A 25,147-nucleotide genomic window follows, 5' to 3' on the forward strand; every position below is an offset into this window, starting at 1 on the left:
CCTGCTGTCACATTGGCATCTTACTGATACACAGTCTGTTTTGTGAGTCTTAAGGTCTCTGTTTATTTTTAGACAGAGTTTCACTCTTGTCGCCCAGGCTGGAGTGCAGTGGCGTGGTCTCGGCTCACTGCAACCTCCACCTCCCAGGTTCAAGCGATTCTCCTGCCTCAACCTCCCGAGTAGGTGGGACCACAGGAATGTACCACCACACCCAGCTAATTTTGTATTTTTAGTAGAGACAGGGTTTCACCATGTTGGCCAGGCTAGTCTCGAACTCCTGAACACCCGAACTCAGGTGATACACCAAGTGCTGGGATTATAGGTGTGAGCCACCACACCCAGCCTAAGGTGTCTGTTTTAATGTGAATGCTGGTCAACTGTGCCTGAATTCCCACTGGAAGAGGGTATAATGAGGCACATTGGGCCACCCACGGTCATCATGGCCTGAACTAGCTTTTCAGGTTTACTTTAGAATGCGTTTGACCAAGAGGTGTCCATTTGGTTGGTTGGGGTTGCTTAGAATTTCACTTTGGGTTTAAACCAGGGAGTAACTCCAGGTAGCAAGGGCCCTTTTTGGGAGGGTTCTCTGTGCTACCTCGTGGGACGGGGCTTGCTCTGGGTCGGGCTGCTTTTCCCTAGTTGCGGGGAGGGGGATGCTGACACATTTAACTGACCCCTGGAGGAAATGAGTGCCTGGGAATTCATGTCTAGGGCTCCCAGCAGCCTCTTTGCAGGCCAATTTGGAAACTGTCCCCAGCCTTGCATTTTAGGGGGTTGCAGAGTCTCTCAGCAAGCCCTCCTCCCCTGCTGCTCCCAACTTCCAAGCCTGCACTGGTTGGGGTAACAGGATGGTTCAAGAAGCCCCCTCTTACTTTCCACTATGTTCCCTGTGGGGAGGGAAGAGCAGTTTAAGGAATAAGGTATCCCAAAGGCGCATAGCAGACCGGGGGCCGAGGAGTGGGTCCTGCTTCCCCTCCTTTTCTCTAGGCTGAGCCACAGCAGGGCCTTGAATCCTATTTCCCAGCGGATGCCAGGACAGCAGGCCCTGGGGGAGTTCTCTCTCGAGCCTTTCAGCGGGACCAGAGGTCTAGCAGCCAAGGGAAACTCAGATTCCGTGACTGTGTGGGGCATGAACTCTCCCAGCTGAGAAGGGGCACAAGGTGCCAACAGGGCCCAGCGGCCAAGGGCGACGCGGCTTGTGGAAGGGAGAACCTGGGCCCTCGTCTTCCCTTTCAGGGCGGGCAGCTGACCTGCCCCTGCCGTGGACAGGCTCCCAAGCATGGCGGAGGCCAAACCTTCCCAGCTGCCGCCCACCCAGCCACGCTGACTTGGAAGCTTGAGCGTTCAGTGGCCTCCATCCTGCCCGGAAGGACCAGAGACCTGGCCCCGGCTTCCCTGCAGCGCCCTCGGGGGACGTCTCCGTGCCTCCCGGAGCCCGGACCAATGCACCAGCGCTGAGGGCCCAGAGGTGTTAGGGTGGCCGGGCAATTGTGTGAGGACGACGCCCCACAAGTCTGCGGCCAGGGCCCAGTAAACCCCTAGGGGTGGGAAAGCGTCGGCCCAGCCAGCGGGTAAAGCCCCCTTCACCCGTGGCCCAGCGGCCACGACCCCGCGTCTTCATCTCGGGCTGGGACCGCCTCTGCGTCTGGCCTGAGCGGCACCGTGGGATCCCGGGGAGCCCCGCCTTGCTGCATTGACGAAGCCCAGGAGGAGCAACAGTTACCGCTTCCGGTCATGACCGGAAGTGCCAGGAACGGCATTCGTTTTCCATACGAGATGATGCACTTCCTGCCTGGGGAGGCCGCTGTTCTCGCGGCTTCCGGCAGGTGGCACTGGGACCACGGGAAGCCGGCCCAGCTGTCGGTTAGCAGTCGAGCATTCTGGGAATTGCAGGCCTGGTCCCTCCTCTTCCTGTTCTTCTTGGTCAATTCCGGTCTTGGTTCCCCAACAAATGCCATCGTTTCCGGGGCCGCTTCCGAGCCGGACCCAAGAGCCGGGGAGTAGCGTAGAGGGGCGGGCGCACGCACAGGGCTACACGTCCCGACAGGCGTCGGGAGTTGCGGCCCAGTGCCTTGTGGGAGTTGTAGTTCTGCAGGCGCGGAAGCCGCGGCGCTCGGCCGGCAGAGCACTCGGTTTCCCAGAGGGCTGAGCGCGCCGCGCAGACGTGCGGCGCCGACCAAGATGGAGATGGCCGTGCATCCTTGAGCCGGTAGGTTTGTGCTGAGGGAGGACGGGCCACGGTGGCCGGCCGAGCCTCCGGAAGGTCACCGAGCGCAGCTTTAACACCTGAGCTCGGAGGCCCCGCTGTGCTCGCCGACCCCCGTACCTTGCGACCGGGCCCTTGGCACCCACAGCATCCTCGTGAGGCCGCCGGGCCTGTCCAGCCCGACTTCGCACCGAGAGCCAACTTGTCACTAAGAGTTCGTTTTTTCCCTGGCGGGGAGGTCTTGCTGGCACATAGAGGGGAGAAAGGCCGGGCTCTGCATTCATGTGGAGAAAGAGACGGCTTCCTTCAGTCTCCGGACATGAAGGAGTCAACTCTGCCCTTCCACTCATTGCCGGATCTCGCCGAGAACGGACTCCCGGAGTCCCTGTCTTGCCGCCCGATCCCCGCTCCCCCTCGGAGTGCCCCGCTGACCAGGCTGCTTCTGGCTTTGGCGGCGTTCTGCTGCAGAGGACGGGAGTGCGAATCTGGGAAGCAGGGGTCTGGTTGGAACTCCAGCTTCGTCTGCAACATACTGTGTGACTTGGGCAAATTTTGTCCCCCGCCCCGTACCTGCTAGCTTTAAAACGGTCATCAGTGTGGGGGGTGCTGGGTATTGCCTTTCCCTGGGGTGGCTTCTTCACTGAGGAGAGTCACGCCTCAGAGGAATTGAGGTCCTTCCTGTGTTTGACCTGGTGGAGGGCACTAACAGCCCCTAATAATACCCCTGACCCCATCCTTGTTGGGTGCACAAGACACAGGTCACCCTGGGCGGGCAAGGAGTGTTGGTAGCAGGAGAGGAGTCAGTGGATGGATGGCCGAGGACAGTGCAGAAGGGTGTGGATGGGCCGTCTCTTTTGCTTGGAAACGCAAGTTCTGAGGCACCTAGTCACTCTACCACTAAATGGGTGCAGGAGGCAGCGCTTGTCTGCCCAGCTGGAAAGACAAGGTATGTGCTGAGTGTTACAGGAGGAAGGCCACTGGAGGTCGCTCCAGGAGCTGCGGGGATTTGCCTCTGCCTAGCAGGGCTGCTCAAGGTGATGGTCGACACCCCACTTTCCTGAGAGCTTGACCCTCAGATGCCAGGGCCTTGACTGCAGATTCCTTGGGAGCTCCCGGCGATCTTCCAGCAAATAGGAGCAAACCTTTTCCTTGTGGATCAGGAAGGTGCCGGCTCTTTGTGGAGTACCAACTGCTCACCCTGCACAGCAAGCAGCTTATAAGTGGCCCTCCTGCCTGATCTTGGCCCTGGGTTTAAGCCCTGTGTGGCTGCTTACTACTAAAATCGCTTAGTAGCTCCAAGCTTGCCTGCAGAGGGTTGGCACGACTAGATGAGGTAATGAGTCAAAAGTCCCTACCCTGAGACCTAGCCTGTCAGGGGCTCTGAAAACCCAGACTTAGGTCGGTCCTGCCTGGCACCTTGAGAGGTGACAATGTGCTGGCACTGGTCACAACCTGTTTCACACATGTGTGCTCTGGTCTGAGGTTGGTCCTCTCCCCCACCCCACCCACCTGCAGTTGAGCAGCTGAACAGCGGCAATGCCGGGGCACTCCCAGGCCTGAGACGACCACGCTTGTGCCACTGAGGACCTTCGTTCACCTGGCCCACTTGGCTGTCCAGTCACACTCCAGTGTCAACCACTGGCACCCAGCAGCCAAGAGAGGTGAGAGGAGGGCTTGGAGGGGGAGGCGGGACTCCACCCTGTGTGGGACAGTTGTCAGTTGATTCTCTACTCGTCCAGGGCCAGTGGGTCTGCAGGGGGAACTCATTCTCAATACTGTTCCTCCTGAGAAACAAACTCCTGGGCCGTTTTGGTTTAGGTGTGGCGTGGCCCTGGGGACCCATGGCTGATGCAGGGACAGGTGAGCCGTCCCCCAGCGTGGAGGGCGAGCACGGGACGGAGTATGACACGCTGCCTTCCGACACAGTCTCCCTCAGTGACTCGGACTCTGACCTCAGCTTGCCCGGTGGTGCTGAAGTGGAAGCACTGTCCCCGATGGGGCTGCCTGGGGAGGAGGATTCAGGTCCTGATGAACCACCCTCACCCCCGTCAGGCCTCCTCCCGGCCACGGTGCAGCCATTCCATCTGCGAGGCATGAGCTCCACCTTCTCCCAGCGCAGCCGTGACATCTTTGACTGCCTGGAGGGAGCGGCCAGGAGGGCTCCATCCTCTGTGGCCCACACCAGCATGAGTGACAATGGAGGCTTCAAGCAGCCCCTAGCGCCCTCAGGCCGGTCTCCAGTGGAAGGCCTGGGCAGGGCCCATCGGAGCCCTGCCTCCCCAAGGGTGCCTCGGGTCCCTGACTACGTGGCACACCCCGAGCGCTGGACCAAGTACAGCCTGGAAGATGTGACCGAGGTCAGCGAGCAGAGCAATCAGGCTGCCGCCCTGGCCTTCCTGGGCTCCCAGAGCCTGGCTGCCCCCACTGACTGCGTGTCCTCCTTCAACCAGGACCCCTCCAGCTGTGGGGAGGGGAGGGTCGTCTTCACCAAACCAGTCCGAGGGGTTGAGGCCAGACACGAGAGGAAGAGGGTCCTGGGGAAGGTGGGAGAGCCGGGCAGGGGCGGCCTTGGGAACCCTGCCACAGACAGGGGCGAGGGCCCCGTGGAGCTGGCCCATCTGGCCGGGCCCGGAAGCCCAGAGGCCGAGGAGTGGAGCAGCCCCCATGGGGGCCTGCAGGAGGTGGAGGCACTGTCAGGGCCTGTCCGCAGTGGGTCTGTGCCAGGTCTCCCGCCGGTGGAGACTGTTGGCTTCCATGGCAGCAGGAAGAGGAGTCGAGACCACTTCCGGAATAAGGGCAACAGCCCTGAGGACCCAGGTGCTGAGGTCTGAGAGGGAGATGGCCCAGCCTGACCACACTGACCACTGCCATCCTGCTGCCTTCCCAGTGGGGCTAGTCAAGGGGCAGCCTGGCCACTGCCCAGCTGGAATGGAAGCCTGCAGGCTGCCTGTAGGTGGCGCTGGCGGCCCTGGCTGCAGCTCTGGGCGGCGTCCTCCGGAGCAGAGACCTGCTGAGGCCACTGGGGTGTGAGGTGTGGGCTGGAAGCACTGGCTTCCTGGTGGGGACAATAAAGGTTTTGGGTCTTTCTCAGACTTTGTGTATATTTGGGCCCTGCTTACTCAAAGGGGTCTGTCGGCAGCAAGAGGTCCCCACACCTGACAGTGCTGGACCACTCGAGGGTGGCTGACACCTGCATCCCTCAACAGCAGATCACCCAGGTGACAGCAAAAGTTGGAAACCCCAGGCCTCCTCTAGGGCTTGTGGCTCAGTGGCAGGTGTCCAGCGAGTACCCTCAATGGGCCGGAGTGGGTCCAGAATCTGCCCTCCCCCAACCAAAGCCCACAGGATGCCATCAGCCCCAGGCCTAGTGCAGACTACAGCTTGGGAGGTGGCAGGGAGATGACAAAATGGGTCTGGACAGAGGAGGCTGGGGGGTGAGGGGGGGCTTGGGCAGGTGTTTGACTGAGCCAGGGGTCCAGTTTTATTTGGGTGTTTTCCAGGCTCCACTGGAGATAAAGCAGCCACTGGCACCAACAGGGGTTGTGTCCTAGCGCCATAAACACCCGTGTATGCTGTGCTGGCCATTGGGTGTCAGGCGGACAGCCGCCAGACGCCGTGGGTGCCCAGCCCTGTCTTCCAGGAGCCAATTACCTGAGCCCCAAAGCACCTTTTGGGTCTTAAGTGGCAGAAATTCTAACCACTAGTGTTTCAAAAAAAGATGAGTCTCTTGTCAGGCAACACAAGTCAGGGCAGAGGTGGGTGCAGACCCCACAGCAGCTGCTCAGTTTGGATGGGGGTGCCCCCGTCACACCGAAGGGCCAGCTTTTCTGTGGTGCAGGCTGCTCAGTTTCCAGGTGGGGTTATGGTGGGGCACGTTTTCTGCCCAGGGAGCTGTGCCTGTCAGAGTAGACAGCCCCATGACACTGCGGTGCCCCCAGGGAGGCCAGGAGGGACAAGGAGCGGTTCCTTTGGGTGAGGGTCTGGTGAGGCACCAGGAGGGCCATTGTCTGCTGGGGGGTCTCCTGCCCCCTGGGGGTTCCACTGGAGGTCGGCAGAGGTCAGTGCACAAGACCCAGGGTGGCCTGCTGAGGTGAGGTGGCCCTCATATGGCAGGCCAAGCAGCTTAGGTGTCCGAGGAAGGCTGGCCAGCCCCGGGTGGTTCCTGGCCATGTAAACCCCCTCTATGGTAAGAGGCCACCAGCCGGCTTCCCCCGCCACAGTGTCGAGAGCCTGCTGGGAAGGAAGGGCCTCCTGAGCGGTGGGAGGCAGCAGGGCAGGCCCAGGAAGGGGAGAGGTCGCTGGCTCAGAGGAAGGGCCAGGATGCCATGACTCTCCGAGTGAGTCCCCACAGGCCAGCCTGGGGACGATGGGGAGCCCAGAGACAACCAGGCCTCCGCCTGCACTCCTGGGACTAGGAAAGCAACCCCCGTGAGGCTGAGGGGCCTTTTTGCCTCCTGAGCAGGACAGCCCAGTAGGGCCTGTGCCAAGCAGAGCCTCAGGAGTCTGAGTGAACCACATTTGATCCTGGCTGAGGCCGGGGCTCCATCGGAGGCTTCCCACACCGCCCTGAAGAACCGTGTCCAGCCAAGGCCTCCTGAGACTCCCAGGCCAGGCAGGGAAGGCAGAGTACACAGCACAGCCTACGGCCCCCCACCTGCTCCCACCAGCCACTGCAGGGTGGGTGCCCATGCTCACCCTCATCCCATGCTCCCCAAACAGGCTTACTCCAGGGGCTGCCACCCTGGGCCAGCATGTCAGCCACAGAGGACACGAGCACCGAGCAATAGTTGATCTGGAGGAGGGAAACATGTCCGGGAATCTCCAGGGCTCTCTCAGGACAGCAGGGGACAGGCAGCCTCCCCATCTCCCCTCTCCTGCCAGGGCCCCCGCTGCCCCATGACGCCTCCCTCTGGGAGCTGCCACTCAAAGGCAGGGGTGGGTGAGGCTCCCGTGAGGCATGTAGAGTGAAACGCAAGGGGTCTTAAATGTGACACCCCTCATTTAAGGCTGTGGCCTCTCAAGTGGCGGGGTGGGAGCAGGCACAGGTGGGGACGGCCCCTCTTCCCCAGGACCTTCCTCCGCCCACTGGGGTGCTCCTGTCCTGTCTCTGGTCTGGCTCATTTCTGTGAGTGACCGGGCAGGGCTGTGGGCAGGTCCCAGTAGCCCCATGCAGCCACCCACCTCCCGTCAGGGAGAGGAGCTCCGGGGCTCGCTTGCCTGTGACTCCAGATGCTTGATGCGTTTTTCTTGCTCCCTCAGCCCCCCGAGGTACTTGGCAACGAAGTCCACTCTGCGGCAGGAGCAGGCAGGCAGCTGTGGATGGCCACGCACCACTCCACGTGTGGGGAGCCTCCCCATCCCCCAGGCCTCCCTGTGTGCCCAAGTCTGGGTGCCCTGGCCCTTTCCCTTCCCCCCTCATGCCCAGATCTGGTGGCACCAGGACCCCTCAAAGTGCACCTGGCGCAGGTACAGAGCGCTCTGTGCCTTCCTGGTAGGGCTGGGGTGCCGTCCCTGCCTGGGCACACCACCTAGCAAGATGGTACAGGGCAGGCAGTCGGGAACAGGCCCCTGGAGCCAGGGCTGGAGGGAAGCCAGGGGTAGGTAGTCCCACTCCTGAGACCACAGCAGGGAGGGCACCAACGGTCACTGTGCGCGCTCCCTTTTCGCCTGGCCGGGCGTCCCAGCAGGGTCCTGCACAGGTCAGGCTGGAAAGCTAGGCCCTTGGGCTTGGACAGGGCCCTGCCCCTACCCGTTCAGCTTCAGCTCCCCAGCTCAGATCCTCTGTCACTGACGCCAAGGGCACATCCCCGCTTAAAGGCAGCCCGACACCCACCAGTGATCAGGACAGGCCCCCGCACCTGTTGGCGGTTTTCCGCAGCACCTCCCCCTCGCTGTCCCTCTTCCGCTTCTCCATCTTGCTCAGGAAGTTCTCCTTCTGCACTGTCTCCCAAGTGACGACCTTCTGGTCCAGGGGGTCTGGCAGGTCTCTCTCTGGGAAAGCAGGGCGGCAGTCAGCATTACTAGAGCACATGGGCCTCAGTGGCAGAGCCCAGGCCTGGTCCCCGGGCAAGGTAGGCCAGGCAGGAGTGAGTGGGGCCCAGCCAGTGGATGGAGGGCAAGAACAACCCTGTGCACGGATGGCCAAGCTGCAGGGGGACGGGCTCAGCTGTGCCAGCCTGCACAGAGCCCAGCCGAGGACCCACGGGGCTGAGGAGGGGCCCAGGTCTCTCCAGACCCGTCTCCGGCGCACAGCCCCGCCCTGGGACCCACCACCCCAGCCTCACCCAGGTGCTCCCGCTTGTGCTCGGCCTCCTTCTTGAAGACCCTGCGGAGTGCCAGGCTCAGGTGGCTGAGCAGGATGAAGGGCGGGGCCAGGGCGGGGCGCTCGTGGTACTCCACAATCAGGTTGTAGCGCTGGAACTTCCAGAACATGTCTGCGTTGCCCTGCACCACCTGGAAGGTGTAGCTGCAGGGGCACAGCCGAGCCGTCACCGACCGGCTCCCCCGCCCACCTGGGGGACGCATCCCACCTGCACCCTGATTGCTGTTGGGGAGCCCTTTTTGAAACCGAGGCCCAGCACTGCTTCTGCGTTGCCTGTGGGGTGTGTCACGAGGGGCCGAGGCCCAGCACTGCTTCTGCGTTGCCTGTGGGGTGTGTCACGAGGGGCCGAGGCCCAGCACTGCTTCTGCACTCTCCTTGGGTCTTCCCCTGGCCACTCTGCTCTCCTGGACAAGCCCAGAGTTCTCGCCACAGCACCCGTCCCGCAAAGACCCAGGCCCTGCTTCCTGGGACCAGGAGGGCGGCCCACAGAGTTCGAGGTCTTGGGCAGGCAAAGCCCCGCAGTCCAGGCTGTGCCGCCTCCTATCTGCCTTGGGGCACCAAGCCCCACCCTCTGCGGCGCACCAGGTGGACCGGAAGGAGGCGGTATTGGGGAATGGCCCTCTGCTCCCTCCGCCCCAGGGCTCTCTCCTCCAGGAGTTGGGTGGAGTCACCTGAACATGGCGATAAGCAGGTTCATGAGCAGCACGTTGGTGACCAACAGGAAGGTGACCAGCAGGAGGATGACCAGCCAGTTGGCGTAGAGGCTGGGGCAGGATGGTGAGTCCTCTAGCAGCAGTGGGTGGGTGGAGCAGTTCACACGGGCTTCTGGAAGGCAAGGGTGCCGTAGGGACCACCGTGGGGACCAGACCAGGGGCAGCCACAAGGGCAGCCTCAGGCAAACGCCCTGAGGTAGAGAGCTTAGTCTTAGTGTTGAACCCAGGGGACATGGGTGCTCGTTAGGTGACCCACTGTCCCAGTTCACCCAGGATGGCCTGGGGTTTAACACCGAAACCCCCATCACAGCAAACCAGAACCAGACGAGTGGTGAGCCCCACCCTGGGCCCCTCTGCCATGTCTGCTGGGCTTCCACCAGGGGATGGAGTCAGCCAGGGCCACAGGCCCTGGAGGTAGAGCCAAGACCCCCAGAGGGATGGAAGGTGAGGGACAGAGGGGTCACAGGGCACAGGTTTCTGCTGGTTGTTGCATGTGTTAAAACCGCCACCCCTCATCCTAAAAAAGCCTCTGCTGTTGAAGGTTTGGGGAGAGCTGCTGAGGAAAGGGAGATGGGGTCCTTACTGCAGGACGTCTCAGAGCCTTTACAGCACTAACCCCTGTGATCATACTGCAAGCTGGGGAGTAATTCCGCCACCTTTCCAAAATGTATTGAGCCAGCAGGCTCCAGACAGGGCTTGCTGCAAGCCCTGAGGGCACCGATCCCGCACTGGGCCACTCAAGTCAAGAACATTCTTCAGGCAGTGCACTCTGGGAGCTGGCAGGCTGAGCTCCCTCGGCCCTGGGCAGGGACACCCTGGAGGGGCAGCAGATCTCACTCCAGTCCCTTAAAACCAGAACCTCACACCGGCTTCTCCATTGCAGGGGTCAGCCTTGGACCCCCACCCCACCCCAGCCTGCAGGGCAGGAGGAGGGAGGAGGGAGCCACAGTGGGAGTCAGGGTGCTCAGGGTCCCAGCCAGAGGCCAGAGCGTGCCCCGGCCATCCGGGACCACATATCCCCTCCATATCCTAATGGGAGCTCCGCTCTCTCCTCCCTCCCCAGCATGCACACTGGGGTGTGTCTGTGTGAGCCTGTACATGTGTTTGGATGTGCCTGGCACACGTGCTCATGTGTGAGTCTGTGTGAACACACTGGCACACACACGGGCACATTCCAGTGTGTCTTGGTGCCTGCCAGCTCCAGGTTGCTCTGTGGTGGGTTCTGGGGGTCTCCCTGTTCCCAGGTTCCTGCCTCTGTGCCTAGGTCCTGAGCTGGAGGGGTCCATTCTCCTTCCCGGGGTGAATTCCTGCCTTGTTTCTCCCGAGTGAGTTATTGTGACACATTGGCCCATGTGTGAGTTATTGAGTGTTTGTGTGTGCACTGGCAGTCAGTGAGCACCAGCCCTCCCCACGCTTCCACCCCAGGCCTGCCCCTCCTCTGCCCGCCCTGGCCACCTCCAGCCCATGAATCTGTTCCTGGGCAGACTGATGACCCCTCTCGTCCCTGCACCCTGGAGGAGCGGGCCAGGGCCAGCCTGGAGAGCTTGTTTGTGAAGCCGTAAATCTGTCTGATAAAAGCAGCTCTGAGGAATGAGACCCCCACACCCTCCCCGACTCTGATTTGGGAAGGCGCCACCAGGCTGGGCTGGAAATTAAATTGTCCCTGGGGCCTGGAGCCCCAGAGAACAAGCTCATCACCACAGCTCAACCCCAGCTCCAGCTTGGCACGAGTGCAGAGTGGGGCAGGGGGCTGTCCTAGGCTCTGAGGAGACCTGCAGGCTGTGCAGAAACTGTCTGAGCCTCAGTCTCCCTCTCAGCCCAGCATGTGCTAGTGAGTAACTCTCTGCCCAGCAGCATAAGGGGCTCATAGTGAGTGGCTGGGTTCAGCCTGAAGGGCCCAGACATTTGCTTGGCGGCTGAACTGACCCCAAGGAATTGCAGCTCAGAGAGGGGAAGTGACACATCTGAGACTCTCAGTGTGCGGCCGGGGCTGGCCCTGCTGTAGGCGTTTCAGCACAGGGTTCTGAGATCCCAGCAGCACCGCAGACCTCTCTGAGAGATCCCAGCAGCACCGCAGACCTCCCCGGGGCAGCACTCGGAGCAGGGCTCCTCGGGAGTCTGTTCCCCACCTTCTCCCATCGAGAAGGAGGCTATGGCCAGGCCTGTCTCCTCATACGAGTGTCTGGGACTGGCCCACCAGAGATGCAGCCACTCAAGAAAGGGGGACCCCCAACTCTGCCCAGGCTGGAGGCGCCTGTCTAGAGCTCCTCCTGCCCCGAGGGGCCCTGCGGACAGGGCAGTGTTGGAGACCATATGGTGAGGGCGAGGTGGGGTCGCAGGCAGGCAGGGTCTGGTTAAACTAATGGCCTGGAAAATGAATGCCTGTGATGAGCAAACACCAAAATGTCAGGAGGGGCTGCGGGGGCTAAGAAAACAGCCCAAGGAAATGAGCCGCGCTGGGAGAGGCGATTTCCATCACGGCGTCGCCCACGCCTGTCCCGGAGGCCTGTGTTTGCTCTGGTCTGGCCGTCATCCCATCAACAAATATTTATCGCGGATCCTGAGCGCCACTCCACAGAGGTCGGGGTCAGGCCTGGGCAGCACGTTGTGCCATGACTGCCCCGTGCTGGGCAGCCCCAGCCGCCTGACACTGCCTGAACAATGTTTCCCGCACCTTCTCGGCTGGATCTCCAAGCATACGGCACCCCTTGAGGGCCCCAGGGGCTGGCTGGCTGCTGGCCCACCTTCCCAGAGGTGTGCGTCCCCTCCCAGGTCGGGGCTCCTCACTGAGTCCCAGCCATCCCAGGCGCCTGCACAGGTCCCTGCCCCATCCCTGAGCTTCCCCATCCCTGAGCTTCCCACCAACCCATCAGCACAGAGGCCCCCATGGCCAAGCGGCTCTGTCCCCCCACCCCACCCTCCCCACTGCACTGGCTTATGAGAAAGTTTCCAGAGGCTCCACCAGCCCCAGCCAGTTACAGGGGTCGGCCTGGGGACACCCATAGGCACGGACAGGCCACACACACATGTTGGGGTGGGTCCCCAGGAGCAGCCAGGGTGCCTTTAGGAGTGGCCGCATGGTGGAAGGGTCTCGCCAGCAGGATGGCATAAGGGCTCTGGTGGGTGGGTGGGTGACGGGGCACCTAGGTCAAGCAGGGCCCTGTGGGAGAAGGGCAGAGGCCAGGGGCCGTGAGGAGAGCCGGAGGGCCCAGACCCCGGACGATAGCTGGGACAGCCTTTTGGCCCACTCTGTGCCCTTAATGACTGCCCATCCCTTCGCCCCCGACAGACCACCCCCAGAGCAAAACTTGCCGCTTGGCCTTCCCAAGCAGGAGGCCAGTCCTGGCTGCCTTGGGATCTCCTTGTGTCTCCTTCCCAGCCCAAGGCCCAGGTCGGGGCTCCGTGACTGGAGCTGCCTCTGCCTCGGGAACCAGGCCTGGCCCTTTGGGGTGTGGGGGGCCTGGGGACCAGGTCTCAGCCACTTTTCCTATCTCTGCCCCAGGCTGGGGTCTCCCTCGCCCCAGCAGACCCCTCTGGAGAGACTCGTGCCCAGGACTTGTGCACACAGGGCTCCGCGTGCTCCCCGCCCCTGCCCCCGCTGGCTGTGTGCAAACCATCAATCTCGTCCAGTGGGATCTGCCCGAAGATCTGCAGGTAGGGCCGGTAGAGCACCCGGCGGAAGATCCACTCCAGGCGGCCGTCATGGGGGTGCAGCAGCGCCTGGGTGGTGACGCCGTAGGCCACGAGCCACACGCTCAGAAAGAAGAGGAAGAAGAAGACGTCCTTCATCTCCACAGGGCGGGGCAGAAAGAGGGGCATCAGCGGCCAGCCGGGGGCCCGGGCAGGGGCTGTCTGTCCCTCCAGGGCCAGGCCCGGGGCTCACCATGCGCTCCACCACGATGATCTTGGGGCCCAGCTGCTTGTGTATGGCAAAGATGTGGATCAGCCGCAGCGTGAACACCATGAAGTCCATGGCGAGGACTGTGCGGCCAGCCTCAAACGCCAAGGGCAGCATCCTGGAGGGTGGGAGGCTGATGCGGCTGCAGGGCCCAGAGAGGGGCAGGGGCTTCCCCAGGGGCACACAGCATGCCGGGTGTGGGCAGGGCCAGGGCCAGGCCAGGACTCCTGAGGCCCTGAGTGGCTTCATCTTTTATTTATTTATTTCTAGCAGACAGGGTCTTGCTCTGTCACCCGGGCCGGAGTGCAGTGTTGTGATCACAGCTTGCTGCAGCCTCAAATTCCCTGGCTCAAGTGACCCACCCGCCTCAGCCTCCTGAGTAGCTGGGACCACAGGTGCCACCACCACGCCCGACCTGAGTGGCTTCATCTGGAAGCCTGCCCACAAGCCCCCCTGAGGCCACACGGCCTCGGCCCCACAGACCTGCAGGTGACACCCACGATGAACAGGAAGATGGCCACCATGTCACACTTGTTCCAGTTGTCCCCCACATACAGTGTGAACTTCTTCAGCAGGTGTGTGTCCTCATCTGTGAAGAAACCCTGGGAGGGAGGCAGGCAGTCCACTGAGAGCTGTCCAGGCCCCTCGCTGGGGACAGCCCTACCTGGACAAGCTCGAATCTGTAAGGATCAGGGTTCAGTGTGCCATGGGGATCGGGGTTCCATCTATGACCAGGGCCCAGGCTACCAGTGGGACTGGGGGTCCACTGAAGCTATTCCAGGGCTGTCTGGGGACAGAAGCTGAGGTCAGTCTCCACTTGGAGTCAGGGCTCTTTGTGCCCAGAGTCTAGGGATCAGTTTATTCAGTGTCTGGACTCAGTCTGTGATACAGGTCAGGGTTCAGACTCTGATGAAGGAGACCATGGTCATGCTCAGTCTGGGACAGGGATGTAGGCTCAGTCTGGAGCAGGGCTCAGGGCTCAGTCTGGAGCAGGGATGAAGGCTCAGTCTGGAGCAGGGCTCAGGGCTCAGTCTGGAGCAGGGATCGAGTCTTGGTCTGGAGCAGGGCTCAGGGCTGGGTCCTTGACCAGGATCATGGCCACTGGTGACTGGGAAGGTGGGAGGCCCCATGCTGTTCTTGTTCTACAGATGGGTAGCCCCACCCCGAAAGGGCAGGACCCAGCTTAGGTTGCCCAACTTGAAGCTGCAGAGTGGAGGGGACCCAAGCTCGTGTGGCCACCTACCTGCCGGATTTCCTCCAGCACCAGTGTAAAGACCCAGAAGTAGAGAGTGACCTCGGGCCCTGAGGGTCCCTGGGGGGGCGGCCTGAAGTCCAACAGCAGGACGTAGGTGAACAGGAAGAGGAAGGCGAAGTACATGACCACATTCCCCAGGAACACAGTCACGGGAGCGCCCCAGAACTTCCGCCAGCGTGTGAGCAGGAAGACAGCACGCGGGCCTCGGTCACCCTGAGCCCTCGGCGCCTGCACCATCTCCTCCACCCTGTGCCGCAGAGAAGGCCGCAGTGGTGAGGCTGGTGCCCGGCCGGGTGCCCCACCACAGTCCAGCCTCCCAGCCACCACCCGCCGGTCCCCTCCACCCTGCCCGGCCCTCTGCCTCGCACCGGCTGTGCAGCAGACTCTTCTCCATGTCCAGGCTGTCCAGCTCCTGCAGGTCCTCCAGGCCTGTCCTCAGGGAGGCTTCCTCACTGCAAGCACAGGAGAGCTCAGGCCTGCACGAAGTACTCCCAGAGGCACCTGCGTGGCTCCGGGCGCTTGGCCATCAAAGTGCCCACTGGGTGCAAGGACTGCGGGGAGTGGGACCTGCAGGGAGTCTGGACTTGGGGGCTACAGAGTCAGACTGCCACCAGCACCAGCGAGGCCCAGGCCCTCCCTGTGGTTCCGGCACATGCACTGGTGCCTGCCCCAGCCAGCAGGCAGCCCACAGGCCTGACCCACCTGAAGGTGATGAGGTTGGTATAGACGAGGGCGGGGCAGAAGAAGGCTCCTAGCAGCCGCAGAATAGGCGTGCCCGCAGCCATGTCCCCCCACCAGATCCTGGTCAGGAAGGCCTGAGGTGAAGGCAAAACTGTTGGCTCCACCTCTGCACCTTCACCCAGGCTATGCCCTGCCCCAGGAATGCCCAGGTGCCTGGCCCACGTGAGCTGAAGGGGCGCCCAGCCCAGCGTTCCCTCCTGGAGCCCCCGTCCTGGTGGGGGACGTGCTCCTCGGGAGGCTCATCGCAGGGGTGTGGATTGAGCTGCTGTGCCCTTCACTGGGGAAAAGATTGGGCTTGGTGGTTGGGAAGGACTGAGAGGAGAAAGTGGCACCTCCACTGAGCCCAGAGGCAGGAGTGTGCCTGGTGGAGGAAGCCAGGGGGGCGCCTTCCAGGAACAGAAGCCCCACCCCGCTCCCCTGTGCTGGGGACAGGAGTGACAGGGCAGCCGCAGGCTGCAAAGTCAACTCAAGCTGGGTCCAGCTCGCCCGCCAGCCCTGCCCCCCGGCAGCTCTCCCCCAGGCCAGCTGGCACTCACCTGCACGCCATCGTGGGCAAAGAAGGCCTTGGCATCAGCCTCGGTGGCCAGGTGCAGGCAGGTGGTCTTGCTCCAGCAGCGGTTCCGGCGCACCAGCAGGGCGAAGGCGAGGTCCTCACTGTTGCTGTAGCACTCAGAAAAGAGGTCTGCCCCCGGAGACCCTGGCCGCTAGGACAAGACACCGATGCCCGGCCCCCAACGCCCCTCCTCCATCCCCCGCCCAGACCTGGGGTCTGTGGCCACACCCTGCGTTCACCTCCCAGGGCCCAGCCAGGCCTTCTGTCCCCGCCTGGCCTGCTCCGGACCCTTCCTGACCCTTTGTCCTTCTCTGGCTCTTTCCCTCCCCCAGCAGGATGAGGGGCTCCGCCGCCCTGACTGTCCCTTGCCCCGTGGTAGGGCCCAGTGCATGCCTGGGGTGTGGGGCTCTCTCTTCTTCACCATGTGCCCAGCGGGTCCACACTCAGGGTCTGGGGCCGCCTCCACCCCAGGCAGAGCCATCTGTCCTCTCCTACAGAGGAGGCCACTGAGGGTACCTGGAGCCCCACAGCGGTAACGGGCGGCCCTGGCGAGGCCCAGGACCCTTTGTCTGACCCTCTATCACATCTTGCCCCGACGCACAGGCCTGGCCCCGGCCGGTCACTCACCCAGGGCCAGCTGCTCGTACTTTGCCTCGCGCATGGCTCGGGCCGCCTCGGCCTCCGTCTCCAGGTGCGACATCTCTTTGAGGATTTTGCAGGCGGCCAGAGCGGCTGCCACACCTTCCTGGCCCTAGGAGACCCGGTCTCAGGAGGCCGTCCCTCCCCCGCCCCCACGCTGGGCCCGCGGCCTCGGCTCACCATGGCCCAGAAGTAGGTGGCCATCTCGTGGCGGTTCTGCAGCACGGCCCACAGGAAGAGGTCCCGCCAGGGGTTCTCACTCTTCTGGTTCAGGTCCAGCAGCCACTTCTGGCCTGTGGGCTGCTTGGCTGGGCCCTTCTCCTGGAGGACATGGGCGTCGGCCTCCCGCTGTGGCCCTAGTCTCACCCCCCATTCCCTGGAGCCCCGCTCACCGCCTTCCTGCGGCCCCCCGGCCGGCCGTCCTGGTAGAATCCTCGGCAGGCGTCCTGCAGGAAGTCCTTGAGTACACGGGAGACCTCGTGAAGGGAGAAGGCGGGTGGCCCCATGGGTGGCTCCCGGGCCTGCTGGGCACCCAGGCCGGCCAGCGTCAGCCGCGCCTCCTCCTGCTTCCGCTGCAGCAGGTCGAAGAGCAGGCTCTTGGGCGACACGGAGCGGTAAAGCTGCTGCAGCCGCCCATACGTCAGGAAGTCAGCCACGTCCGCGCCGTTGTCCACAAACAGGCGCACAAACTCAGGCTTGTTGCTGACCAGGGCGTCCACCATCACCTCCTCCAGGTCACAGGACTTGGCAGCCATGGGAACCCAAGGGAAGGGGGGCAAGAGAGTGAGAGACAGGAAGAGGGGGACCAAAAGAAGGAGAGAGCAGGGAGCACGGGGACCCCATCCCCAGGGTCAGGTCACGCAGACCCTCGCGCTCTCCTGCACCCCAGCCTGCCCCCTGAGTTGGAGCGGGCACAGAGGGGCCAGTCGTGAGAAAATGCTGAGGGTGTCACAACCCCCTTGGGCTTCGAGGACAGCTGGCACCCATCCAGCTCTGCCTGGGCCAGCGAGCGAGGCAGAAACGCGGGCGGAACCATGTGTCCTGGTCTTGCCCCGGACTTTGGGACCGCTGGGAATGGGCTCAGCCAAGCAGCCCTCAGGGTGCAGGAGAAGGCAGCGTAGGCAGTTTGGGCAGTGCCGGGAGGGGGAGGCAGGTGGGCCAGACTGGGAGGCACCTTCCACTCCACGTCCCCATTGAAGATCTCACTCTTGGCGATGTCCACGTGGTCCCAGGCCACGGCCAGCTTGAGCTCATCCAGATAGTCCTGAGGCTCCTGGCTGTGGCTCTTGCAGGCTGTGGGCAGAGCAGGCAGGCACTGGCGAGGGTGGAGCTGAGGGCCTGACAGAGCTGGGGCACAGGGTCCCCGAAGGTGGGCTGCCTAGAGACGTGGAAACGGGAACTTCACGCTGGGACTTGAGGGGGCACATATGCCACTTCTGAGCACCAGCAGGAGGCATAAGACTTTGTGCAAACCGCAGGAGAAGGCGCACTGCCCTGGTCTGTGTCAGCATGGCCCATCTGCTCCCATGTGAGGCACCTTCCTTGGCCGCAACAGGGGTACTCCAGCTACCACCTGGGCCTGGAGGCCACTTCCTGGATGTTGTCAGGGTAGCATGCCAGGCCATGTTTCCTCCACGGGCAAGGGCATTTGACCATGACTTGGTGAGGTCACCAGGGTCACTCAAGGGAGGCCTGCAGCACCTGGGCCGGGTGCGTCTGCTGGAAACCGCCGTCCTCACCAGCCTCACATGTGAGGCTCGCCAGCCTCAGCCTCCACAGTCGTAGACCCCGTAAGACTATGGTACCTCTCTCAGGCCGCTGGGACCAAACTGAGACTCATGAGAAGGGGTGGGAGAGCTCCTAAACAGGGGGGCTCCATTGACCTCCTTGTCCTGGTGAGGTTGCTAAACCCCGAGCCACCTGCAGTCCAGACACCCTTCCCAGAGTGGCCCCTCACTCAAGGTGTCCCCAGACCCTGCTCAGCAGCGCCCCTCCCTGCTGGGGCTACATCTGCCTGCCAGCAGCCAGGCCTTCAGCACGTGTTTGTCTCCAACAAAAAGCACATCAAATGCTCATCAAAATTTTCCATCGGCGGATGAACAGATGCATCAACCACAGTCTGTCCACAGGCTGGAACCTGACTCCGCCTTACAAAAGGAATGAAGCATGAAATGGTATACGCTGCAACACGGATGAACCGTGAAACCCTCCCGCTCCTGCAGAGAGCCATGGACACAAAACGCCTGTTGGCAAATCCATAGAGACAGGAAGCAGATCGATGGTTCCCAGGGGCTGGGGGGAAATGGGGAGTGAGTGCCAAGGGGTATGGGCTCCTTCTGGGGCAATGAAGGCTTCTGGAATTAGATGACAGTGATGGTTGCCCCACCTCGCAAATATACTAAAAAGCACTGAATTGGCCAGCGCGGTGGCTCACGCCTGTAACCCCAGCACTTTGGGAGGTCCAGGCTGGCAAATCACGAGGTCAGGAGTTTGAGACCAGCCTGGCCAACATAGTGAAACCCCATCTCTACTAAAAATACAAAAAATTAGCTGGGTGTGGTGGCGGGCACCTGTAATCCCAGCTACTTGGAAGGTTGAGGCAGGAGAATCTCTTGAACTCGGGAGGAGGAGGTTGCAGTGAGCTGAGATCGCAGCACTGCACTCCAGCCCGGGCGACAGTGCGAGACTCCATCTCAAAAAACCAAAAACCAAAACAAACAAAAAACAACCTCCCCCCCAAAAAAAACCCACTGAATTGAGAGCTTTAAGTATAGTTTTAAGCTGTGGTAAAAAAACACATGTCATAAAACTTGCCAAATACAGAGAGATGCATGAATCACGTGTTATCTTTCCTGGGAAGGGACAGGCGGGCGAGCGTCACAAACGGCCAGGCTGCCAAACCCCAAAGTGTCTCTGAGCATGAAGCCGCCTGATGGTGCCTGCCGTGCCCACCCTGCCCGCCCTCACCTTTCACCAGCGCCTTCAGGATGACTGTGTCCAGCTCCTCGGAGCCCTCCTGCTCAAAGTCGTACACGGTGAGCAGGTGCTGGTGTGAGGTGATGTTCTGCAGCTGGGCACCAGAACAGAGCCCCGATGGGGCAGCCTCAGCCAGGACAGGGGCAGGGGCAGGCTGTGGTCGACACCAGCGGAGGCACAGGCAGTGTCCCCAGGTGAGCCTTGCAGCCTGCGTGCCCACCACCCACTGGGCCCATCCCGGGACCACCCGTAGACCAAGGGGCTGCCTGGGTCCCTCTGCTCCCTGTGGGCCTGAAGCGAGAGCGGGTGGGGGGCCTGGCAGTCTGAGGTGGGAGGAGTGGGCTGGAGGCTGCATCAGCAGGAGTTCTCCCAGAGGACCAGCCCCACCCCGGGAGGAGGGTCGGGAGGACAGGGGAGGGGGAAGCGCATACCAGCTTGGTCCAGCGCACAATGTCCTCCCAAGAGAAATGCTCGCTGGGGAACTTCTCCTTAAACTGCTTCTCAGCCACCCTGGGCACCAGGAGGTGGGGCTGGTTCACCAGGGCAGCGAGCACATCGGCGATGCCCCCCGAGCCTGCCAGGATCAGCCACGGGGCAGCCTGCTCCACGGCCCTGGAGATCCTCTGAGACGGGGAGGGAGGGGAGAGCAGAGCCCAGATCATCCCGGCGACATCTGGATGCAGGTGTCAGGGGGGCCCCCATCCCTTCCAGCCCTGTCCCAGGGGTGCCCAGAATCCACCAAACCCCTCCACAAGGCTTCAGCCAGCCAGGGGGCCTCAGCCAGGCCCCTACCTCCAAGGTGCTGGGATCACCATTGACCAGCAAGCAGAGGACAGGGATCTCGATGCTGCCAGTGCCTATGGACAGGGTACCCGTGAGGCCTGAGGACTCTCTGCCTGGGGTGACCACCCAGATCTTAGGCTCTCAGGCCACCACATTTTCTAGTCAAAAGCTAGCTCTTCTGAATAAAGTGAGGGCTTTGTCTGGGCTATGTGGCACAGGCCGCTTATTACAGCCCCTGCCGTATGGGGGTCGAGGGCTCCAGTTCTAACCCCCACTGCCCAGCATGCGGACTTTGTGGCAAGAGCTGGCCTACGGCTGTTAAAATACAAAGTGGCATGGAGGAAACGGAGCCCCCAGCCCTGCAGGTGCAGTGCCGCACCACACACACTCATGCTGAGCGTGGCAGAGGCAGCATCTCGACCATCGAGGGAGCTCTGCTGGGCGGGCTGCTCCTGACCGCTCAGCAAACCAAAGAGGTACAGGAGGGAGTCTTCAGGTTTCTCCCCCAAACAGAAGCTGCAAATGAGACGTCTATATGTGAAGCCCCCAGAGAGTCCTGGACCTGCCCCCGTCTTCTATGAGGGAGCGAATTGACTGGAGGTGCCTTAGAATCACCCACAGGGAACTGGGCTCCCAGGTGGGCCCCTGACTTTGAAAGGTGCCTCCTGATTGAATCTGGAGGATAAACCAGACCTGGCCAAATGGTGCCCGGGCCAGCAGGGCTTCCGCAGAGCAGAGCAGGACCCTCTGCCTGTGTCCCCAGAGTTTGATGAGATTTTGTGTTTTCATTTCTAAAGAGTGCTCAGTTGGCCGGGCACAGTGGCTCACACCTATAATCCCAGCACTTTGGGAGGCCAAAGCAGGCGGATCACCTGAGGTCAGGAGTTCAAGTCCAGCCTGGCCAACACGGTGCAACCCCATCTTTACTAAAAAAAAAAAAAAAAAAAAAGCCAGGGATGGTGGCACATGCCTGTGATCCCAGCTACCCGGGAGGCTGAGGCAGAAAAGCTGCTGGAACCCGGCAGGTGGAGGCTGCAGTGAGCTGAGATCGCACCACTGCACTCCAGCCTGGGGGACTGAGTGAGATTCTGCCGGAAAAAAAAAAAAAAAAAAAAAAAAAAAGGCTCAGTTGGCCTTGCCAAGAAATTACGGCAGCCTGAGGCCCTGACTCTCCACCCCACCTGGCACGGGCAGCGCTCCCACCCTACACGGCAGCCCGACGCCCTGACTCTCTGGGCCATCGGAAGAACATTTCCCGAAACTGCCCACCCAAAAACTGCCCACAAAAAAAACAATTTTTGTTTCTAAATATTGTATATTGTTCATAGACGTTATAAATAATTATATGCTTTGTTTATGAATATTATTTACACACTAGCATTTTCTTAGTAAGTTCAGCTTTTGAACGTGCGACTGGCCAGAGGTGCCCATTTCTCGGGTGACGCTGCCCTCTGGCGGCAGCGTACGTCACGCCTGGCGGCAGGAAGTAGCCCTCTTTCAACTCACAAATCTCATTTTGCCTCTCAGAGCCCCAGAGCCTCTGACCACGGCAAGGCCCAGTGAAAACAGAACTGCACCTACTCTGGTGGGAATGTCACTGCCCAGCCAGAGCCACTCTATCCAGCTCTGCCTCCTGCACCGCCCTGCCCAGACAGCTCCTCCTCCAAGGCCCCCACGGCCCAGGTCTCGGTGCCCAGGCATGCTGGCTGCATTCTGCCTGGGAAGCCCTCCTCCTTCTCCCTGGCGGTCACCCCCACTCTCCCATAGGCGGGTCCCTGGATCCCCACTGGGTCCCAAGGCAGTTGGCCACCGGCAGCTTTCCTGGGTGGCTGGGGCGGGCCTCACCCCCGTAGCCTGTCCTCTGCTCCGAGATGTGCTTCTCCAGCCTGAGCCGCAGCTCCATCAGCCCATCGTCCTTCCCCAAGGGGCCTGGCTCCACCAGGATGAAGTGGGAGAGGTTGCTGTCCAGCGAACAGAGAGGCCCCTGGCTGCTGCCGTCATCCTCGGGGTAGTGGACAGGAATATCCTCCTGTGTCCATTCAGGGAGACGAGGCTGAGCCCTCGGGAGGCAGTTTGGGCCGGGTCCCGCTGCGGGATCCTCCCTGCCAGGCCATACACACTACACTATGGGGCCCTGCACAAGGCTTCTGCCTGAGCCTTGGTTTCCCCACCCTTCAGACAAAAGGAGGGACCAACAGCTGGGGCCCGGGGACCCTCCTTCGACAGTCAGGGGCAGGGGCGGTGGGGAGCGGGTTCTTTTAGACAGAACCATGGAGACAGCCAGGGCTGCTGGAAGCTCCTCCTTCCCGACTCCAGGGCTGGTGTCCAGACATCCACCAGGGGCTGCCTGGGCCTCCCTCGGCAGTGCCTTAGACAGACCCCAGTGTGGGGGACGGAACTTGCTTGTCCAGGCTTGGACAGGGCTTGGGGCCTGGGCCCACGTGGTACAGGAGGAGGGGAGGGACCTCGCCACAGTCTACACTGGCCGTTCCCTATGCGGTACTGCCACCTGCCGGCCGCGTGCTGGCTCTGTCCGATCCCTGCTCTTCCTCCAGCCGGAATCCTGTCCTCCCAGAGCTCTCTGCCCACTGCCCAAACCCTTCTGAGCCCCTGCCCCCAGGGCCCCCGCAGTCTTGGTGCTGGGAACTGGACGTGCACCTGGGCCTCCTCCAGAATGCGGCGGTGCAGGACGCGGCCCAGAGAGGCCATGCCGACGGCAACCACACGGACCTTGGTGGATGTGCTGGCCAGCGAGTGGTCGCGCACGGCCTGCCCGACATGCCGGGCCAGGCCCACGTGGAGGGCACTGGTCAGGATCCAGGCTCCTGTGGGGACGGAGGAGGGGCTCACTGTGCCGCACGGCCTGGGTCTTTCCTAGTTGGCCCCACGCCCTAACACCTAGGCCCAATCAGCAGCCAGTTAGCTGGGAGCCAGTGGTGGGTGCTGGGGAATACCTCAAGGCGGGGTGGGGAAGCCGAGGCCCAGAGAGGGCAAGACACCCACCCAAGGCAGGGGACTGGGCAGCAGTGGGACTAGCTGGGTCCAGAACCTATGAAGTGGCACCCCCACCCCACCTGGAGCACACATGCTGGGGCCCAGTCCTGCCACTGGGCTCCCTCCGGGACAAATCCGAGACAGCTCTGTCCAGCTGCCTCTGCTGGGCCAGAATCCCAGGATGTTTTCCCACAGTTTTACAAAGCCCTCGGCCGTGTCTGGCTGGAAGATCTCTTTGAGTTTGCCACAGTCATTTCTTTAGTGAGGGTCCCTGAAACCTCAAGCCCTTCTCCCAGGTGTTGCATAGGCCAAGCTGCCTCAAAAAAGAGCCCAGTCATTGGACTCTGGCCCCTACAGCTGGCTGGCCCGACTGCTTCCCCAGGGGGTCCCACCCTGTATACACCGGGGTGCTTTGGTCCCAGGTATGTGGGAGCAGGGACGTCTCGTAGTGGAGGGGGCAGCTCTAAGGAAGGGCCAGGCCCAGCTCGGGGAGGCCCTGGTCCAGTACGTAGGCACTGCTGCACCTGTGGGTACTGCAGAGGACAGGTGGGCAGTTTCGGGAAATGTTCTCCTGATGGTCCAGAGAGTCAGGGTGTCGGGCTGCTGTGTGGGGTGGGAGCACTGCCCGTGCCGGGTGGGGTGGAGAGTCAGGGTGTCGGGCTGCTGTGTGGGGTGGGAGCGCTGCCCGTGCCGGGTGGGGTGGAGAGTCAGGGTGTCGGGCTGCTGTGTGGGGTGGGAGCGCTGCCCGTGCCGGGTGGGGGCTCACCTGTGCTCTGAGCCACCTTCACCAGCCCCTTGCGCAGTACGTCCCGCAGCCAGGACTTCATGGCGAAAGGCTGCTCCTCACCCACAAGGGACACCACCAGGTTGGGGGCCGGCAGGTGCCACTCAGCAAGCAGCAGGTCAAAGAGCACAGACGGGGCCACTCCGCTCAGCACCCGTACAAACTGCAAGGCGGGGGCTGCAGCTCAGGGCTTTCGGGGCACAGGGCACGGGAACTGCTGGGCATTGGGGTGGGCTGGACACAGGAGGCAGAGGAGGTGCTGAGCATTTGTGGGCTGGACATGGGGGGCACTCAGCACTGGGGAGGTGTTGGGCATCAAGGGGGCTGGACACAGGGGGCACTGGGGAGGTGCTGGTCCCTGGTGGCAGGTAGCAGGAGGAGAGTGGCCCCCAATACCCCTTTTGGGACAGCGCCAGTCCTCCTTTGACCTGCCGTGTGACCTGGAGAGTCCTGACCCCTCTCTGGGCTGGCATCCTCCTCAGTGAGCCGAGGGCACTGGTCAGAGGTGAGGCCTTGGATGCACTTAACCTTGTACCTCCAAATCTCTCGGGGGGACCTCAGGGGTCCCTCTTATTGCAGGGAGGTAGGAGGCTGGCCAGAGCCACTCCTTCCAGCTCTGGAACTCTGCTTGTCTGGGGACTCTGAATATGGCCCCAGGGGAGCAGAACCCAGGGGTGAGGAGGATCCTGGCACTCAGCTTCCAGGGAAGGAAATGGGGGCTCATGGGTTCCAGGTCAAGGCGGACATCACCCGAGGCCTGGGGACTGCCCCTACCTTGCCTCGTTTCTTCCCAGACCCTCCAAAGTCGACCTCGCCCCTGCGCAAGCCTAGCCCCTGCTGGTCTTCAGCATCCTCGGGGCTTCCGGGACAGGGGCCTTGGACATCCTGCATGACAGCCTCTAGAGATGCAGGGATACCCCGGCCCTTGAGGGCTGGGAATGCCCATCCCCGCCTCCCTCCCCTCGGGGCGGGTGCTGCCTTCCCCTAGGAAGCCCCTCTACAGCCGACTAGCACAAGGAGACCTGGGAACTGCCCCAGGCATCTCTGCCCCAGGGACCTTCTCTCCAGACGGGCCCTGCCCAGCGACCCTCTCTCCAGATGGGCCCTGCCCAGCGACCCCCTGCAGCTCTGTCTCTTGCTGTAGCACTGCCCCAACCAAGCTCCTTTCCAGGTGAGGCTGGGATGTATGGGGCTCTGCCACTGGCTCCTGGTTCCTCTACTCACCCCACTCTGGGCACCTCAGGTCAGCCACACCTGCAGACGCTTCTCCAGAGGGCTTTTGT

The 25,147-nt window shown here is 62.2% G+C and overlaps 2 protein-coding genes across 4 annotated transcripts; one reads left to right on the forward strand and one right to left on the reverse strand.

Moving 5' to 3' along the window:
• The first annotated feature begins 2,015 nt into the window (after positions 1-2,015).
• Positions 2,016-5,298, forward strand: TSSC4 (tumor suppressing subtransferable candidate 4). 2 transcript variants are annotated; one of them, XM_010382061.2, is made up of 3 exons: positions 2,016-2,209; positions 3,722-3,867; positions 4,025-5,298. In XM_010382061.2, the coding sequence occupies exon 3, from the start codon at positions 4,048-4,050 to the stop codon at positions 5,035-5,037; it is 990 nt and encodes a 329-aa protein (XP_010380363.1). In that variant the 5' UTR covers positions 2,016-2,209; positions 3,722-3,867; positions 4,025-4,047; the 3' UTR covers positions 5,038-5,298. The 2 variants fall into 2 exon arrangements, with proteins under 2 accessions (XP_010380363.1, XP_030773216.1); XM_030917356.1 differs by lacking the exon at positions 2,016-2,209 and having other exon boundaries at positions 2,216-3,867.
• Positions 5,299-5,523: 225 nt separating this feature from the next.
• TRPM5 (transient receptor potential cation channel subfamily M member 5) lies at positions 5,524-24,758 on the reverse strand. Of its 2 annotated transcripts, none has more exons than XM_010382066.2 (24): positions 24,639-24,756; positions 23,847-24,027; positions 22,745-22,911; positions 21,932-22,115; positions 20,096-20,160; positions 19,735-19,926; positions 19,295-19,397; positions 17,502-17,620; positions 16,720-17,070; positions 16,508-16,648; positions 16,316-16,439; positions 15,672-15,817; positions 15,097-15,209; positions 14,763-14,846; positions 14,383-14,641; positions 13,623-13,741; positions 13,125-13,257; positions 12,856-13,030; positions 9,200-9,353; positions 8,491-8,672; positions 8,065-8,197; positions 7,424-7,496; positions 6,932-6,998; positions 5,524-6,439 (listed from the first exon to the last, which is right to left on the reverse strand). In XM_010382066.2, exons 1-24 carry the CDS (start codon positions 24,753-24,755, stop codon positions 6,330-6,332), a joined length of 3,492 nt encoding a protein of 1,163 aa, XP_010380368.1. In that variant the 5' UTR covers position 24,756; the 3' UTR covers positions 5,524-6,329. The 2 variants fall into 2 exon arrangements, with proteins under 2 accessions (XP_010380368.1, XP_010380370.1); XM_010382068.1 differs by having other exon boundaries at positions 5,913-6,436; positions 24,639-24,758.
• Positions 24,759-25,147: the final 389 nt, after the last annotated feature.

Source organism: Rhinopithecus roxellana, chromosome 15 (assembly GCF_007565055.1).
Source record: "Rhinopithecus roxellana isolate Shanxi Qingling chromosome 15, ASM756505v1, whole genome shotgun sequence".
NCBI lineage: Eukaryota > Metazoa > Chordata > Mammalia > Primates > Cercopithecidae > Rhinopithecus > Rhinopithecus roxellana.

Excerpts from the sequence above, each read along its gene's own strand:
- TSSC4 (XM_010382061.2), top strand. The coding sequence starts at position 4,048 with ATGGCTGATGCAGGGACAGGTGAGCCGTCCCCCAGCGTGGAGGGCGAG.
- TRPM5 (XM_010382066.2), bottom strand. The coding sequence starts at position 24,755 with ATGCAGGATGTCCAAGGCCCCTGTCCCGGAAGCCCCGAGGATGCTGAA. Across the intron at positions 16,649-16,719 it reads CGGGGGGCCGCAGGAAGGCG|GAGAAGGGCCCAGCCAAGCA; the intron begins GTGAGCGGGGCT and ends CATGTCCTCCAG. Across the intron at positions 13,742-14,382 it reads TGCTGGAGGAAATCCGGCAG|GGTTTCTTCACAGATGAGGA; the intron begins GTAGGTGGCCAC and ends CCTCCCTCCCAG.